Source organism: Helianthus annuus, chromosome 5 (genome assembly GCF_002127325.2).
Source record: "Helianthus annuus cultivar XRQ/B chromosome 5, HanXRQr2.0-SUNRISE, whole genome shotgun sequence".
Classification (NCBI taxonomy): Eukaryota; Viridiplantae; Streptophyta; class Magnoliopsida; order Asterales; family Asteraceae; genus Helianthus; species Helianthus annuus.
In genome coordinates, this window is record NC_035437.2 from 139740905 (window position 1) to 139759967 (window position 19063).

Below are 19063 nucleotides of genomic sequence, written 5' to 3' on the forward strand. Positions count from 1 at the left end.
AAATTATTTAATATTTAATGGTGTTGAGATAAAATTTGAAATGATAGAAACGTTTCATTTCTTATGTAAATATTCAATTACAATGAACCGAAAAAAATGAGTGAGGAAAAATCACAAGTCGTTAAATAAATACATATGGTATTCCTATATTATGATGAAAATCTAGAACCGCAAGCATAATACAAAAATACTATAGAAACCAACAAAGAATAATTTATAAAAAAAAAAAGAATGAAACAACATTTTACTCCAAACTTGAGGTTCAAAGTAACTATTCGGTCCTTGACGAGAGACAGTAGAGGGGAGATAACAATTGTAACACCTTGCTACATCGTTACCGAAAGCTGCATGATATAATATATAGATAAATGTTGGTCGTAATTTGTAAATTTGCATAGATGAACTAACAACAAAGAATAATTGAAATGAAACAATAAGCTATAATAAACAGACCATGAGGATGGTGTTTGGATGTGTTTTCTTAAAGTTATAATAATCACATAAGTAAATGTTTGAGCGGGGTGGGGGTTGGGTTTAATTGGCAAAGCCATTGGAGTTAAGATGTTGTTCTCCATAAGGTCAACGGTTCGAGCCCCACTGAAGACGGATTTAGTGTAATTTAAGCCGTTAAAAAAGGTAAATGTTTGAGCATTTGGCAAATTTTGCTTGTTTAATAAATTACTAAACATGATGACTAATCGTGACATTTTTGTGAAAATGAAAATAAAGTTGAAGTCTCTTAAATTGTTAAAAGTAACTGGTAAATTAGTATTCTTAGTGTACTATTAGATAATGAGTTTTTGCAGCTTGTGTTGAATTGGTTATTTGAACCTTATATAATCACATTTCTAGAAGCATTATATGTTCATCGGAACATATTACTTGATTATTGCGACTTCAAGTCACAACAACCAAATAATTAGTTTCGATGGAAAGTCCAAACACCAACACATTTATAAAAGATTGTAATCTTTAGTCTATTGGGTGACTTTCAACCCATCTGACTTGTTCCCTTATCCTTTTTTAATTTGACAACCAGTTTGAGATGAAACACAATCACACAAGCCAAATATATCTACTCTTAAGTAAATGGGTTTAAATTGTCACCTCTAAAAGCGTAACAAATGAACAATAATACCTTACGAACTGACTTTGTCGCAGTAGCAATCACCACCATTACTGAAATATCTGAAATTTTTTGCTTAAGACACCCCTGGTACTCTATAATCTGGACGAAATCATGTCCCCATTGGCTGATGGACAAAAATGATAAAAAAAATATATTAAGTGTTTATAAGTATGTATGCTTTTCGAAAAGAAAAAACAAAAAAATATATGTTGGTTAAAGAGTAAAAGCTCATAAGCAAAAGTCATAGTTTCCAATGGTGCAAGGCTCAAGGTGGCGTATCCAACTCGCCTCAATCAAGTTGCACCATTATTCAATATATTATATTATTATTTATATAACATAACTTTGGAGTAACTTTACATACATCTTTCTAAAAGTTTAAGTTTTCATGTATATCCTTTAAGTTTCGAAAACTCTCACAATATCATTTTTACCCGTTCTATAGTAGATAAATCAAATCAAAAAGGAAAAGCAATGATAGTATTCAGAAAGATTGACTGACTGATGACCTATATATCAAACTTTGCTTGCTTCGAAAATCCATGCCTTAATCTAAAAGTGTGATGTTAGTAATAACAATTCTGTGAAATCCATACCAACTGGTGAACAGATAGTTGTGCTATAAATTTGTGTATCAAAATATTTATATATATAAATATAACTTTTGTTTCATTTTTGTTCTAAAAAGAGAACATAATAAAGATACATCAAGAGGATTATGGTAGATGACATTTTACTTCTAAATTTTATCTCTATACATTTTTAAAGGAAGACCAAAGCTACCCATCTAATGTAACTGTTCATGTTTTCCCTATTATTATCGTCAGTTAGAAGAGAACCTACAAAATTAATGCGAAATTTGACAAAGTAATAGTTACCACGGGATGACAGACGCTTTTATCTGTTGCACCACTTTTAGCAATTTCAATGAGAGCAACTTCAGCAGCAGATTGTTCAGCCGCCTTTCGATTCAAAAATCCGGCCAGGGAATGATAGCTTTCCTCATTTACTACTACGACAGTTGACCTGAATACTCGCTGGTGTGAAGGGCCTTCCTTGATAGTATGATAAATAGGGGTGTTGAGTCCTGCCTTTTGAGCATACTCTTGCAATCGACTTTTGAATATGTAACAACTTGACACACCTGAAACATTTGGTGTTCATTAAATGACGCCAAAGAGTTAATAACAATACTTTATAAGACAACATAAACTATCTCAAGTTTCTGTTTGGTGATTAAGCATATAACTTTACTCAATGTTGTCACGTCCTAAAAGGCTAAAACTTTAATGGAGATATTGGTCTTCTAAGTAATATAAACAAACAATAAAAGTTTAATTTTCTTCACATGAAACTTAGAAAAAAGATCAAGTCTTTTGTACCTCCTCATCCTCCACCAAGGCTTCAAGAATGATATCGACTTCACAAGTAAAGATCTCACAAGCAATAAAAGGCGACCTAGAAAGACATAATAATCATTAAAAATTGTTAAAACTTATAAGTCATTTTACATTATGGCACACAAAAACGTACTTGAAAGTTCGCCCTTCTCACCGGAAATGGGGAGATGACCAAAAACAAACCATAGTCCTTAGAGCCATCAGTCACTTATAGAACACTGCCACTACTTCCGATCGGGCCCTGTGAGGAACAACAACATAACATCAACAATAGACCACAACATAACATTAGCAAGTAATGAAGCCATGAACTAATGCGTGAAATCAAAACTTCTAAAAAAATGGGCACCTACAATCAGAGATAAATAGATGTTCAAACCTGTATATATTTAAAGCTACTTCAAAGATGTATATATTAACACTAATTTTTAAAACATGTATATATTTAACACTACTTGTTTTCTCTAGTTGAAAGAAAAACATAGAAAAATATATATATATATAGAATAGATTCAAGCATGCTTGCGAACCTAGTCAAGCTCCATAAGCGTAGCTCGCGCTTGTTTATTAATGAGGTCTATGCTTGGCTCGATTCAAGGCCAATCTCAAGTAACTCAACTGCAGCTCAGCTCGTTTACAAACCTATATATCGTATTTTTACCACACAAAACATGAACCAGTCAAAAATGGTTAAACACAAAATTGATTAAAAAACATTAAAGTAAAATATAGAATTTACTTGGAGCCTGGTTTAGCAACATTCAAGAATATTCTCTTGGCTGCAACTTTCGCTTGCTTTCCGTTTGTGATACGTACCACATACTCGTCTTCATCCCCTGCCACACCATGCAATTGCTCGTCTGAAGTAGATAAAACACTTCATCAACCATTTCACATTCCAAGCAGATTTATTTTTTTATTTAACCTATGCAGGTGAGCAATGGTTATCCCCTCACTGACTTTTACCACTTTTACCAGTAATGGGAGTGGTAGTGTCAGTCCTTGGAGTACCAATAAACCTCCCACCTTTCTTATGTATATTCACCTTCAGAGTGGGTGATATATTGGCCCCCCACATTCTGAAGCTTTTGAACCTCTTAGATCACTTTATCCTCCTATTTGTTACATCTCAATCAATGGTGGGTCCGAAAGCGTCTCAATCACAAAAGGTATGACGAAATAAATACATACATAAAAATAAACATTATAGAAACATATTCAGTAAAAAAATAGGAACTTGAGATAGCCATGAATAGAAAATTCTTACACAAACAATGTAAGAATAAGTGTAGGAACACACATACTTGAAGCCCGTGAAGGTGCTGGACTGCTGATACAAACTGGTGCTTTATGGTGGAACTGGAAATAGATGAGTTTGGCACCCATTGAATGAATCAAGTCTCAACTATAATACTATAATGATATAGGGTTCAATTGCATACATTTACACTAACACTAAAAACTTGTACTCTACACTTCAATCATCAAATGAAAAAGAAAACTAAAAATAGAACCTCACTTAATATGTTCATTAACAGAAGCTTCAAGCAAATCAGCATATTTTCATATTTCTGGTGAGCAAGAGACTTTTGAGGAACCGACGGAACCAGATTAAGCTCTTTCTTAGCCTCCTCAAAGTCACCTAAGAAGAAAAAAAGAAAATGGCCAGATCGTAACAATAGGCTCCACAAAACCCTAAATTTAGTCTAAACCCCTAATATTAATTCCTAATTTCTCAAAGCATCTAACTAATACAAATATTACCACGGATTCAGAATACACGAACAACAACCCGATTAAATAAGGGCGGGGGGGGGGGGGGGGTATTTACGTTTGTCGTAATAAATAATTAATTTTTGGGAGAACAATGATGACCAGGACCGTTTACATACGGGTTTAGCATGATTAACCGTAAAAAAATGAACCTCATTTATGTAGCGTTGGAATCATGAATGTGATTCAAAAGACATGAGTGATTATTGTTCACTCACAATTCACAAAAACTCAACCTTAACACATGTTCTAGTTAAAGTTCATAGCAAAGATAATAAGCAACATAAGATATTACCTAACGTTCGCCTGCATGTCCATGCCCTTCCCAAGGATGCCGCCATCCCTAAATCTGTAAAACTAGATTTAGTTTAATGTATTTCAAGTTTCTTATATGACTTTAAGGTCAACAAAACATAAATAAGCAATAGGAATTATGTTCTGGTCGGCTTAATAAACTGAAAAAAAAATGAAAATGAAAAATTCACAAGTCCAATAAATAGATTAGATTGAACAAAAGCTAACCAAATTTCATTAAATCATACATTAGTCCTGAATAGAATAAGCTATAAAGCATTGAGGCATGTTTATGTTCATTACATAGAGTGGTCAATTTCAAATCCCAAGCAGTCCAAGCTCGCGCGTTGCCGTGGAACACGCTTTACACGACAAACTTTCAAACGACTTTAATTTAAGATCATTTTTAAGTTAACCATGCAACATACACTCATGTTTCAGTTATGCATCCGTTGCCACATCATCATTACACCGGTTCATAGGTGAACATGCCATGATCCTCAGTTATCCGCAGCCCACTATATATAATATGTAGGAGTCAGTAGAATTTGTATACATTATACCTTCATTGTCTAACAGTGTCTGCGAAATGACAACTCCCAACATCTGGAAGATCACCACGATCCACACGTGTTAGAACAATATAATCCACACTGCATTAACCATATTCCAACATACATTTAGTAGGAATATGATGGCCAAAAATATGAAGATTTTTACTATATATAAATAAAAGTTTATAAAAGATACCCCAAACTAACAACGGCTACGGTTGTGTTCTGCGGTTCCATAGGGTCATGCTTGCTGGTTTTCATAGTACAAAATATGTATCCCCTAGTGCAGGTATCACCACAGAACATGCCAATACTTAATTGTGCTGGTTACGAGAATAGCCGAAAACAGGGACCTGTAAACACAATTTTAAATCTCAAAAGATCTTAAAAATCGAAATCCATCATCATAGATGAGCTTTCAAGCGATATACAAACGACTCTTAAGTAACGATTACCATGTTGGCCATTTCTTCATACATTCTGCTGAAGAGGTAAATCCCCATCTGTAAAATATATATATAATTAAAGGGATCTCATAAAGTTAGAACTTCTAGGTAATTGAAAGGGGTTAATAAACTTACATACAATTAATAACAATCCCGCGAGTTTCGATTATTTTTTTCGATTATTAGTCTAAGATCCCACGAGTTTCGCGGGTGGCTTAACACAAACATATAATATCTATTGGCATTGAAGCCCATGTAGATCATCATTTTTGTTCTAGGCCTTTCCAAACTTAGGCCTCACGTCTAAGGGTCTCCAGATAAATACCTTCTGCACCAAATATTAAAACGCCAAACAAAACTTTAGAATGAAAAGGTAACATAAAGTATTGATGAAGCATGTCCGAACTAAATCACAACATACCACTATATTTTGCGCTTAAATATATGAAAACTCATGGCGTATCAACTTAAAATTTTATTTATTTACGCTAAAATATACATTTAAGTGTCCTAATATGCAGATAATTAAAAGTACCTGCCCAATGCCAAAAATAGTAATGAGTTGTAGTGTTGTTTCCCACTCTACTACAAAACGAAGATATATGAAATAAGAATAGATGATGATACTTCAGTAAGTTATTCACCATATGTATTCTGATAAATGACTTCACAGACATTTAAAAGTATTTTTGTTAATTTCCATCGTGGCAAGGTCTTCTTTCTTGAAAGCAAAATTTGGAAAAGATACAAACCTAACAGATTAACAATGCATAAGCAGCTACCAGGAAACCCTGTAGATAAAGAATCACACAAATTAGACCAAAAGTGGTAACGCCATAATGGTATCATAGAGGTGGCACCGGGGAAAGTTGGTGTGTTGGTTAACGGAAAATGATACTATCATTTCTTAATAACGTAATTAAGGAGGTTGTAATCATTTGAATACATTTTGGATGACTCTTGACCCATTTGACATAAAAAGTTTAGTTTCTAATGATAAATGTTTGAAGTTGAAACATGTTTTAACAATCACCACACATGATGGGTTTTCAAACCAACAGTAGGATATACATAGGTCAAGCATATTTTGTACTCTAAAAGTGTAACAACTGCCACTAAAATCAATAATTAGGACATTAATTAGTCAATAAGAAAACCCTAATTGAGACACCCAAGTAATTTTGCACTAACCCTAATATTTTCAGAATAATCAGAATCAGGATTAGGGCCCCTAAAACTCAAGGGGGTTAAACCCTAAATGATAATTATCTTTAAAATTCGTTGTGCAAATTAAAACTAATCGTACAACTGACTCACCTAGGCTATGCAGACGACAAGGCTACCCTAGGCCATAGGGGTGTGCCCCGCGATACGCGACAGGCACGGGTAAACCTGTCGCGACACGCGGGAGGTACCAAATTCGGGTATAAATAGGGGGGTCTGGGACTGAATCAGATTGCTCATTTCGACGTTAAAACTCATAATATACACTGAGTTATACGTAGATTATTATCAAACACACACGAATCACGAGGTGCTGCCACAATCAGGGTAATAACTCGATCGCTATTACGATTCAACGTCCGATCGATTATAACTATCCAACGATAGTCCAGGTGCTGCTCAATTGAGCTTGTACTTTGATTATTTGTCGTGATTTCGACTTGAATATTAGAGTGCTGTTCGAATTCGGACTATGCTCTGTTATTCGTTGTGAATCCGATTGAATTATCGAGTATTGCACTGATTAATCGTTGTGAGGGTTTAATCTCGTGAATTGACGTAACTGCTGTATTAGTTACTAACCTGCCTGTGTGTGCATTGTGTTAAATTAGGTTTAATCAAGGCTAATCAGTAGGCTTATATCTTGCTCGTTAATCTGCAATGTGAGTCATTCTTCTTTTAAACTGTTTTCTCACAGTTTGTGAGTAAGTCTACAAAACTCCAAGGTATTTTCAAAGGTTATAATTACAGGGATTAAGTCTATGTAATCACCATATTACAGCCGGTATGTGGGGTTTTGTATACATTACTTATTTCCCGTCACACTTGGACAAACGGGTGGCCAAGGGGTGATCTGACCACAGTCACAGACACCATTGGACAAATGGGCTAGCCAATGGTTGGTCGAGTGACAAATACTGTGGGTAGTTGGTTTGATATCAGAAACATTGTAATTCCCCTTAATACTGTAATTTATAACTAACGGGTCGTTTTAGAAAACAGAATGATTCACTCAGTATTTCCCCGCTGACAAAACCTTTTTCAAACATGTTTCAGGTGATCTGTGTGATCCAGGAAAAGTGCAGTAAAGCACTACAAGCTCAGAGAAGTGGCTCATTGTGAATAAATAAATAAAACATGTTTTGGCAAATAATGATTTCTGTGTGGAATCAACGTATTGTAAATTTAGGGAATTTATCCCTAAAACTTTGTATAATATATTAAACGAGCATTTTTACGGTGAAAAGATCCTGTAATAAAAAAAAGACTTCCGCTGCCGCATAAATCAGATACCACGGGTACCACTGGACTGCTCGCGGCTCCCGATTCCGTCCAGGGTGGGTCGGGGGTCGTGACAAAAAGCCAGTTGATCATGTACTCTGTAGAAACATAAACGACATTCATCTTTTTAAAATAGATAGCCTTACCACGCCATACCCAATAACTTGCAGGGGAGTGACATCCTCTAGGTTGAAGAAACATACCAAAAACCTGTAACTGGAGGCGACGATCAATGGAGGCCAACAAATTTAACATACCAAAAACCTGTAACTGGAGGCGACGATCAATGGAGGCCAAAAAAATTGGGATTAGGGTTTGGAGGAGGCAACGATCAATGGAGGTTAAAAAAAATTGGGATTAGGGTTTGGAGCAGAGAAACGACTGGAGCATGTGAGGCGGTGGATAAAGGAAAAATTAAGAAGCGGGTCAAAAAGCTTTAATTATACAGGGTCAAGGCAATCAACATATATATAGTTAAGACCATGAACAAACTTAAACTTAGATTCAAAGCCATACCTGCGTGAACAACATCCATACATATTCTTGAGCAAGCACAATGAAATATGCAGGATACCATCCATCGATCCACCTACCAGACGTGTATTGGATGTCAAACTCTTAAGTTTACTATAACATGATAGTTGCATCAAGTGCATCTTTAGCCATGATGAAGTTTGATTAAATTCACCAAAATACCAAGTCTGCATAAACATGGTATGTTAAACTTGATAAACGATAAGCATGAATTACCTATAGTCAATGATGAATAAGAACTCTCATCAGCCATAATTGCAAATTTCTACACAATAGATTCCATATCAATTCATGGATAAATGAGAAGTAGCTAAAAATGAAACTCATTAATACACTATCATAGTCATTCTTTTACTCCAATAAGCATTGCATAACTAAAGAAAACAATTAATACACACACATACACATTAGGCACATTTTTTTCCAGCAATAGTTTCCAGATTCACTGCAAATAAGCACTAAACTATCAGCCAACAATAGTTATGATTCACTGCAAATCATAAAAAAAGAAAATAAACAAAACCTCAATTAATCATCAGATTAAAAATCTAATATGACATAACACTTCAATTTATATGATCCATAAGTACAAAAATAATATAAAATACAAAAGAATGTTCCATTGGATAATCTAAAATATAGTATGGAACTTAAAGGGGATTATGGAGCTTTTTTTTTCTATATAGTATGTTGATTTAAAAAAATTCTTATTTCTCTGTTATTTTCCTCTTGCGTTGTGAACTGAATGGCCTACCTGATTAATAGCATAGATTAATAGCATAGGTCTTATAAGTAAAAACAAAAGTGAACAACGTTTAATAAATATCGATTTCCTTGAAACTTTAGAATCAAAACAAAGATATACCCAAACAAAAACAATTGCGACCCAATTTGTAAGAGTAGACGCAAGGATTTGAAAATCAAAGACAACAATCGTAACATGAGACATAAGAAGAAAAGAAAGCATTACAATTACAAATAGAAATTAAAGAAGGCAAACCTGAGCGACATTTGTGTGTCGGAGCAGCAAACAGATCCAATACGAAGAAACCCTAGCAAAAAACGTTTGAAAATCAAAATCAAATGATAATGAGAACATATATCAACACCTTCCCTTGCGTCCTCAACAAACCCATGCTTCCCACGCACCGAAATCATAACATTACAAGCAACCACATCTCTTTCAGACATTTAATCGAACACCTTCCGTGCACAACTCAAATCCCCAATCTTCGCATAAAAATCAAGCAACCCAGTTTCCAGAACCACGTCAAAATCAAACCCCATCTTAACCTTCCGTGCCCAACTCAAATCCTCAATCTTCGCATAAAAAAAGCGATTTAGGGTTTATGATGGAATGAATGAACTGGAAAACTAACAAAAGAGGATTAACCAGACACAAATAGAAATCCATTAAGGTGTATAAGAACATCAGTAAACAGAGAAATTACAACAATCAACCGGTTAAAATCTCATATCACAAAGAATTAGCGGATCCGTTAACATCAACAACAACATACAAATCATACAACAAAATTGGGGTTTTCTAATAAAAACTAAAAAATCACATACAGAGGTGGAATCCAACTTACCGATCCTTGTATTTTGGAAGTCTGATATAAAACAGAGCACGATTCTTCAGATCGATTGAAACATCCGATTAAAAGCAATAATTTGTACATAGGCGATAGAATTGGAAACGGTTCCATAATTTCCTAAACAAACTTCCAATTATTGAATCAGTATTCAACCTTCCATATATAATCTAAAGGAAGCGTATTAGAGAATTGAAGGAAATTGAAAGAAAATAGAGAGAAGAGATAGATGGCGCCTAAAATCACAATTCTCTGGCCAAAGAGAATAGTCACATCAAAGTCAAATAGTCAACCATTATTTTGCTTTAGTATAAGAGATAGATTAAAATATCTATGCATTAGACACTTGTTCCTTATACTCTTATGCATGTAAGAGTTGTACTTTGTGTGTAAATGACTAAATTACCCTCCTAGTTAACAGACTTGGTGGATGAAGTTAAGAAATTGGACTCAAATGGTTAAGAAAAGCGGCTATAGGGACTCAGGTCGTTAAACAATTTGATTTTGGATTAAAGTGCTTAAAACCACTAAAACACATTTTTTGACTAAAATGGCACATTTCGAAAATGTCAAAAAGTAAAATAGTACAATTTAAAATTTTGGTCTGAAATGGCATAAGTGGACAAACCAAAGGGATGTAAATGACAATTAACTCAAACTTATAATAACATTCAAATGCTACATCTTTTGACTACCACAGGTATATTAATACAATTCTATAATAGCCATCGAGGTTAATAAACATTTAAAACCTTTCTTACTTATAAATTTTAAAGGGCCTGAAATAAAAGTGAATCAAACATCTTGGTTTTATGCTCACTCGAAAGAAAGGGAGACCTGGATGGCAAAGAATCATATTGTTGTTTTATAATAAGATCATTTCTAAGACATTTAAAACTCACAAGAATGTATGAAGGGGTTGCTAATATGACACATGACAAGACGCGTATGTATTTTGGTAAAAACGAACCATGCCCCGCTGAATGGTACGAGAATTCAGAAACCACTTCAGATAGGTCGCAACAAAACATAATAGAACCAAATGTAATTCGGGGGAGGGGGAGATGAAATCTCACCACTCCAACCGGGAAATCCCTCCGAAAACAAAAAAACAAAAAGACAACGCTCCATACAATTTTTCAGGGTATGGAGCCACGTCGGTCGTTTGGCAAGGCTGTCTCTTGGGGGCACTACTCCCCAAGGAGCCGAGTGGGAAGGAGTGGCCTCAGCTTCGTCCTATAGCGCGGAGTCCTTTAGTTCTCACGCTCCCATCTCAATCATAGCCGTCTTGTCTGTAGCTGCGGAGTTTCGCTGTTTCCGAACTTGGGGGAAGACTCCCTAACCCCTGGGGAGCTCGGAATGCTAGTTCTTAAGCTACAGTTTCTATGATCACTTAAGAGATTTCTCTCTTCTGTAAGGTGCTCTCTCTCTTCTGTAATAAGTAAAAAACGGTCGATGTGCTATCTCTCTTCTGTAAGGTGCTCTCTCTCTTCTGTAATAAGTAAAAAACGGTCGATCTTTTTTTAGGGAAGGGAGACGTACCCTCGACTGCAGTCGAGGCTCATGATGGAAACGAGGGGTGGCGGAGCACCCCGATAATGATAGCTGCAGTTTTGAGTTCTCAAAACAACAATAAAGGCAACATGCATCAAAATTTTATCTTACTAAGAAATTTTGAAAAAGAAAACCCGAGGATTATCTGATTTTCTTGCTCATAGTTATCACTTCTACCATCTTCTTGAAGTCATTGTTGATATTAAACTCCACTCCTAACAATTGTGATACTTTTTTTATTACCTGTGGATATAATCTCAGCTGAAACATGGAGAATACCATTAACATCTATGTTAAAGCAAACCTTGAACTCCTGTTCACCTGCGGGAGCGGCTGGAACATCATGAAGAGTGAATCTGTCGAGAAAAATGTTTTCTTTTGTTTTTCTGCCCTCACCCTGATATACTTCAAATAACGCAGATACTTGGTTGTCGATATGTGTCTCATAAACCTCTTCCTTCATAGTTGGTATTCGTGTGTTCCTAGGGATCACAACACTCATATCATCAATCTCGTCAACACTGATGCCAAGTGAAAGAGGGGTCACGTCTAATAGAATCAAATCTTGTACCTTTTGGTTTCCACAACCACTTAAGTTTGCAGCCAACACTGCAGCACCATAAGCAACAGCTTCGTCGGCGTTAATGCTCTTGCAAAGGGGTTTCCCATCAAAAAACTCCATCAGCATTTGTTGTACTTTGGGAATCCGAGTCGACCCACCAACAATTACCACATCATCAACATCACTCTTGTGCATATTTCCATCATGCAAACAATTTTCCACACGCTTCATGCACATGTTGAAAAAACCAGCATTTATCTCCTCAAATTTTGCCCTGCTGAACCTTGTTTTGAAATCATGTCCCTCGTACAAGAACTCAATGTTAATCGATGTTTGAGTTGTTGATGACAATTCCCTCTTTGCTTTCTCACAAGCAATCTTCAACCTCATCATTGCTTTTGCATTCTCACTCACATCCTTCTCTTGTTTATCTCTCAATAGTTGAACACAATGTTTTACCATCAACTTGTCAAAGGTTTCACCACCCAAGTAAGTATCACCACCCACCGCTTTAACAGCAATGGTTCCATCCTTGGTGATATTAAGAAGAGACACATCAAAAGTTCCTCCACCCAAATCAAATATCAAAACATTTTTCTCTTCTGGACAGTTTATGTCAGCACTCCTATCTAAACCATAAGCAGTTGCGGCTGACGTTGGCTCATTAATCAAGCGCATGACGTTAAGGCCCGCCAACACACCAGCATCCATAGTTGCCTGGCGCTGCTTATCACTAAAGTATGCAGGAACAGTGATCACTGCATCAGTAACTGTTGTTCCAAGAAATGCTTCGGCAGCCTCTTTCAAATTTTTTAAAATCATTGAAGATATTTCTTCTGGTGAAAACTTCTTTTCTATGGTCTCGTGTTCAAATACAATGATTGGCTTCTCCCCAGGCCCTTCAATAACCTTAAACGGTCTTGTGTCAATGTCTTTTTGCACTATACCATCACTGAATCTAGCTCCCATTAAACGTTTAACATCTGAATATTATTATTTTAAACAACAAAAAGTTTAAAAATGTCATCAAATATAAGAATGAATATTACACAAATGAAATGGCTAAAGTTTAATACTTATTGATCAAATGAAACTTACCAAAAACAGTGTTTTTAGGATTCCATATGCTTTGTTTTTTAGCGGCTTCGCCTACTAGCATTTCTATTCCATCACATGCAACGCATGACGGAGTAATTTTGTTACCTTGTTCATTAGGGATGATCTCAACACGATTGTGCTTACCGAACCAGGCTGCAACACATGAATATGTTGTTCCAACATCAATTCCAATTGCAGTTTTCCTGGTCATCTTCAAATTTGTAAAAACTTGTAAAAGCACATGAATATAAATAGGGAAATGAAGTTGTGATCAAATATTAAATCTACAGGAAAAACCAAGGGACACCTTGGAAAATGCAACAACTCTTCGGTTCCATCTTGTTTCAGTGAACCGTTCACACAGAAATTAAATAAATAGTTTTCTTTATTTTTTGTACAACTTTTAATTATTCCAACTCTTTTGTAAAATCCTTTACCGTTAGTTTTTTTATTTTATTTATTTCATGTATGGATTTTCGAACTTTTATTTCATGTAACTGGGTTTATTCAAATAGACATGAATTCAAATCGAATTCCAGTAAGCTTGTTTGAAAAACCGTGTATAGAATCCTATTAGAATTCAACTTCAGCTTAAACTTTTTTAAATCTGTATAAACTGATCCAATAACCCGAAAACGGAGCTGATAATTTAAAAAAATATATATATATATATTATGTCAAATCATGTTAACTCACTTTGTTTTTATTTTTAGTATAAAGACCTTTTCAATTCTTAGAGCATTCACATCCATTCCACTATATTTTCACCCTAAATTACACTAAAAAATACTACATTTTCTATCTCCCTTTCAATTAAATAATATTTTTTATACCTTTATTATTACCTTTTCTCTCTCCTCCACTCACAACCACTTTCAAAATATATTAAAAAATTATAGGGGGTGAACAGTGTCCCCCCAAATATACAGATGAACAGTAACGTTTTCTCTCTCCTCCACTCACAACCACTTTTTATATTTTTTATATTTTAAAAACACCCCACACAGAATTTGGTTCTTTGGATGTGAATGCTCTTACACTGTAGGGTCTTGGTTAATTTGTTTGTAGTTGTGGATTTATAGTTGTCGTTTACAAGGGCGGATCTAAGAACTTTTTTCACTAGATTCCTTTTGGTAAAACAATAATCAACAACCATACCCAGTAAATTCTACCGATCAGTGGCGGAGCTTGCCTAAAAGTTTCGAAGGGGCGAAAAGTCATGGGACCCAATTTATATATTGTATAAATATTTAGGTAAAATAATTGGCGGGACAATCCTACATAATTTTAAATTTTTCGGACGAAAAATATGAAATTTTACACTTCTAACCGAAACATTCAGGGGGCGGGTGCACCCCCCACTTTACACTAAGATCCGCCATTGCCACAGATAGCTTATTGGTGGGGTCTAGGGAGAGTGACATGTATACAAACCTTACCTCTCTATCCATATGGATAGAGAGGCTGCTTCCAGAAAAGATCTCCCGGCTCGAAACCAAACTGCATGCACTATCTGAACTAGATGTATAGCAATATAAATCTATCGGTCACAAAATACAAGGTGACATAGTAACATAGCATAATGGAAACATATATAACACCCTAGAGCAATAGGGACATACATACACACACATGATGAGAATCACAATGTAAAGTCCACCTAAATGTAGAAAATATTAACCCCTAACCCAAAAACTCAAACGAGAAACATACATACACATACCCACTACCGTACCCTCTCCTAAAAATATTTAAACTTAATCCAACATCTCCACGAACTCCTATCTTGGACCATGTCCTCAGAAAGGTGCAACTCTAACAAATTTTGCCTAATTCGTTCATCCCATGTTAATTTGGTCATCCTCTACTCCTCCTACCCTCCACACAAAGGGCGTCCACTACTCTAACTAGTGTGGTCGTCGGCCCCCTCTTCACATGCCCAAACCATCTCAATCTCCCTTCCTTAATCTTACTCGATATACTAGCCACCCCTAGTCTTTCCCTAAGAACCTCATTTCTGCTACCTCCATCTTACACGCCTACGTCTTTTTAATAGCCCAACAATCTGTTCCATATAACATAGCAGCTCTAACAGCAACCCTATAGAATTTTCCCTTTAATTTAGTTGGGAACCTCCTGTCACACAATACCCCAACGGCTGCTCTCCACTTACACCATCTAGCTTGGATGCGGTGGGCAATGTCACTATCTAAAATGATCCTAAATATTTAAACCTAGTAACCTGTGGCACCTTCTGACCATCGATGGTGATCTGGATATCCTCATGGTCGACTGTCCCACTGAAATCGCAACAAAGGTACTCGGTATTTGAGCGACTAATCCTTAAACCTTTCTCTTCTAATGATGCCCGCAACTCTTCTATCCTCTCATTCAGGCGTTGTTTAGTATCCGCAAGTAACACAATATCATCTACAAAATGCATGCACCACGGAATCGACTCCTTCAACGAAATTGACAACTCATCCAAGACAACTACAAAGAGAAATAGACTCAATGCAGACCCTTGGTGGAGTCCTATCTCCACAGGGAAAAAATCACTATCCCCTACTGGCACACGAACACAAGTTTCGGTCCCACCATACATATCCCTAATTATGTCTATATAAGTCCTAGGTATCCCTCTACCCTCCAAACTATCCCAAATCAGGCCACGTGACATACTATCATATGTTTTTTCTAGGTCAATAAAACACCATATGTAGATCTCGTTTCTTCTCCCTATATTTTTCCATCAACCTCCTTAAAATATGTATCGCTTCCGTAGTTGACCTCCCTGGTATAAAACCAAATTGGTTTACCGTAACTTGGGTTTCTCTCCTAATTCTAGTCTCAATTATCCTCTCCCATAATTTCATAGTATGACTTAGTAGCTTAATCCTTGTAGTTCTCAAAACATTGGGTGTCCCCTTTCTTCTTATATAAGGGTACTACAATACTACGACTCCATTGATCTGGCATTTTGCCAGACTTGAAAATAAGGTTGAATATGGACGATAGCCATTGAACTCCTTCTTCTCCTAAACATAGCCACGCCTCAATTGGTATGTTGTCTAGACCAACAGCCTTAGCCCTTCCCATCTTCCTAAGCGATGTCCTAACCTCCCCATGGATGATACTCCAATAGTAGCAATTATTCCGTTGTTGCCTTTGGATAGTAGGTTTTTCACAATGTTGTTGGTAGTCCATCATGTCGTTGAAAAGATTATCAAAGTAGTTTTGCCATCTCAACTTATTGTATGTTCCTTTACTAGAACACGTCCATCCCCTCCCTTTATAAACTTCTCTACCCCTAGATCCTTTCTCCTATGCTCCCTAGCTTTAGCAATCTTGAACATATTATACTCCCCCAAAAGTGGCCTAAATTCGTCTCAACGTTTATATGTGAATGTCAAGGAAGAAGAATACGTGACAAATCGATAGATTCCCCTTTCTTATAAAACGTGATAAGAAAAAGATTATGAACTTCTTTTGTTGTAAAAACATATCATAAATTAAAATTTCATATTGATATACGTTTTGAATCGTGTGAAATTTGATCATCAACTTTTTTTTTCTTTTTATTGACTAACACACCTTCTATACTCTTAAATTTACACATTTATCTAGCGACTAGAACCCTTTGATGTTTGACCAACCCTTTGATGTGGAAGCAAGTAACAATGTATATAACATGTTAAATATATCTTAAAAATTCAATTTAAAATATTAAAAATTACCTTTTTCAAAAACAGAAATCGAAGCTTTTGCCTATAAAGATGAGTAAGCTATTTTAATAAAAAAAACCATTTTTGTAAACCTTTTTTTTTATTTTTTTAGTTTTTGGAAAAAAAAATTATTAAAAAGGCATCTACATGTATTAATATGTTAAAAAATAATTAAATACGTGATTAAAAAGACATCTACATAAAAAAATAAATTTTAATATATTAAATACATGATCCTTTGATTCCCGACTTTTTTAGTCTTCCACATTAAACTCTCCCCTTAATGAATATTTGTTATTGAAAGTAACATTTATTTGCAATATAGGTATTTTAATTTGGTTTTCAAATTTTGATAAATATTTGTTTACTAAGTTGGTATTTTAATTTTGCTTCCATATTCTGATAAACTAAAATAAACCAATTCTTTAACTCAATACGTTTTTTTCTAGCTTTACTAAACTAATTAGCAAAATATTATTGGTGTTGGATATGAGATGTTTGATTATCGATTAATTAATTAATGTGGCTAGCCAGGTACAATCCATAGAGTTGCATATTGTTAGGTCTCATATCCAAGGATCTCACTCAGACAACAATCACCAGGTGTGCGGAATCCACCTACCCACTACTGTATGGTATTGGATCAAGAGAGTGTAGAACAAGAATGATGAAAATGATGAATGACGTCACACACAGTAGCCGTTAATTCACACACAGTGACAATGATTAGAGTTTCTTGAAGAACAAACTTTCCACAAAAGAAATCGCCGTGTATAACATTTCACCAAGAGATTATTTACAATAGGAAGTCCTGACTACTGAAGTCAGGACATAGAAAGGCCCAAAGCCCAATACAAACAAACCCTGACTAGACAATACCCTAAATTCGGACTAGTAGAACAATTAACTAAGTCCTGACTATTTCAACATCTAAATTCGGACCATACATAAAAGTTTTAACAATTCTCATAAGACACCCTTGAAGATTTGAGAGCCTGCACTTATCATCCAAAGTGCATCTACAGACTCCCCCTTGATCAGTGCGGGATCTTCAATGTAAAGCTTAAGATCTTCTCTTTTTTAAAGCTCAAGATCTTCTCTTCTTTAACGCTGATGTCATCAACGTAAATTTGCACGATCAGAAAATCTCCCCCTTTCTTCAATATGAACAGTGCAGAGTTGATCGCACCACGCGAGAACCCGTGCTCCAATAGATGTCTTGATAAAGTCTCGGATCATGGCCGAGGAGCCTGATGGACGCCGTAGAGAGCTTTGTCCAACAGATAGAATTTGGTCTCAGACCCTGGAGCTTCAAAACCCGGTGGTTGGGATACATACACAGTTTCGTGCAATTTCCCGTAGAGGAACGCGCTTTTCACATCCAACTGATAGACTTTGAAACGCATGTGTGCAACAAAAGCTAGAAACAGACGAACGGCTTCCAGTCTTGCCACTGGTGCATAAACTTCTGTATAATCAATCCCTTCCTCTTGATCGAAGCCTTGAACAACCAACCATGCTTTGTTTCTGACGACAACACCCTTATCGTCTTTCTTACACTTGAAAACCCACTTCGTGTTGATTGCATGTTGGCCCTTTGGAAGATCGACCAAATTCCACACCTTTAACTTGTGGAACTGAGCTAACTCTTCTTGCATCGCCTCATACCAAGAATTATTCTTCAGAGCCATCTGATAGTTCTTCGGCTCTATCTGAGTAATTAAGTTACTGTCAATAGGTTTTATTTTGAGGGTTTTCAACATATGTTACCGAATAATTGCCGACAACTACAATTATCAACCCCCAGTTGAAACATTAATTATGACAGTTTTCTACCTATATATAGAAAGCCTTTGTCTAATTTTGTTAAACTTATTTTATAACAAATCCATTA

The 19063-nt window shown here is 35.7% G+C and overlaps 2 protein-coding genes across 2 annotated transcripts; both read right to left on the minus strand.

The window, feature by feature from the left end:
* Positions 1-2496: 2496 nt before the first annotated feature.
* Positions 2497-5411, minus strand: LOC110914448 (lipoyl synthase, chloroplastic-like). Its single transcript, XM_022159239.1, has 6 exons — positions 5347-5411; positions 5191-5249; positions 4044-4171; positions 3834-3888; positions 3269-3389; positions 2497-2587 (listed from the first exon to the last, which is right to left on the minus strand). The coding sequence occupies exons 1-6, from the start codon at positions 5409-5411 to the stop codon at positions 2497-2499; spliced, it is 519 nt and encodes a 172-aa protein (XP_022014931.1).
* Positions 5412-11986: 6575 nt separating this feature from the next.
* On the minus strand, positions 11987-16049 carry LOC110914447 (heat shock cognate 70 kDa protein). The gene is made up of 3 exons (XM_022159238.1): positions 15687-16049; positions 13445-13655; positions 11987-13329 (listed from the first exon to the last, which is right to left on the minus strand). Exons 1-3 carry the CDS (start codon positions 16047-16049, stop codon positions 11987-11989), a joined length of 1917 nt encoding a protein of 638 aa, XP_022014930.1.
* Between the last annotated feature and the right edge of the window lie 3014 nt (positions 16050-19063).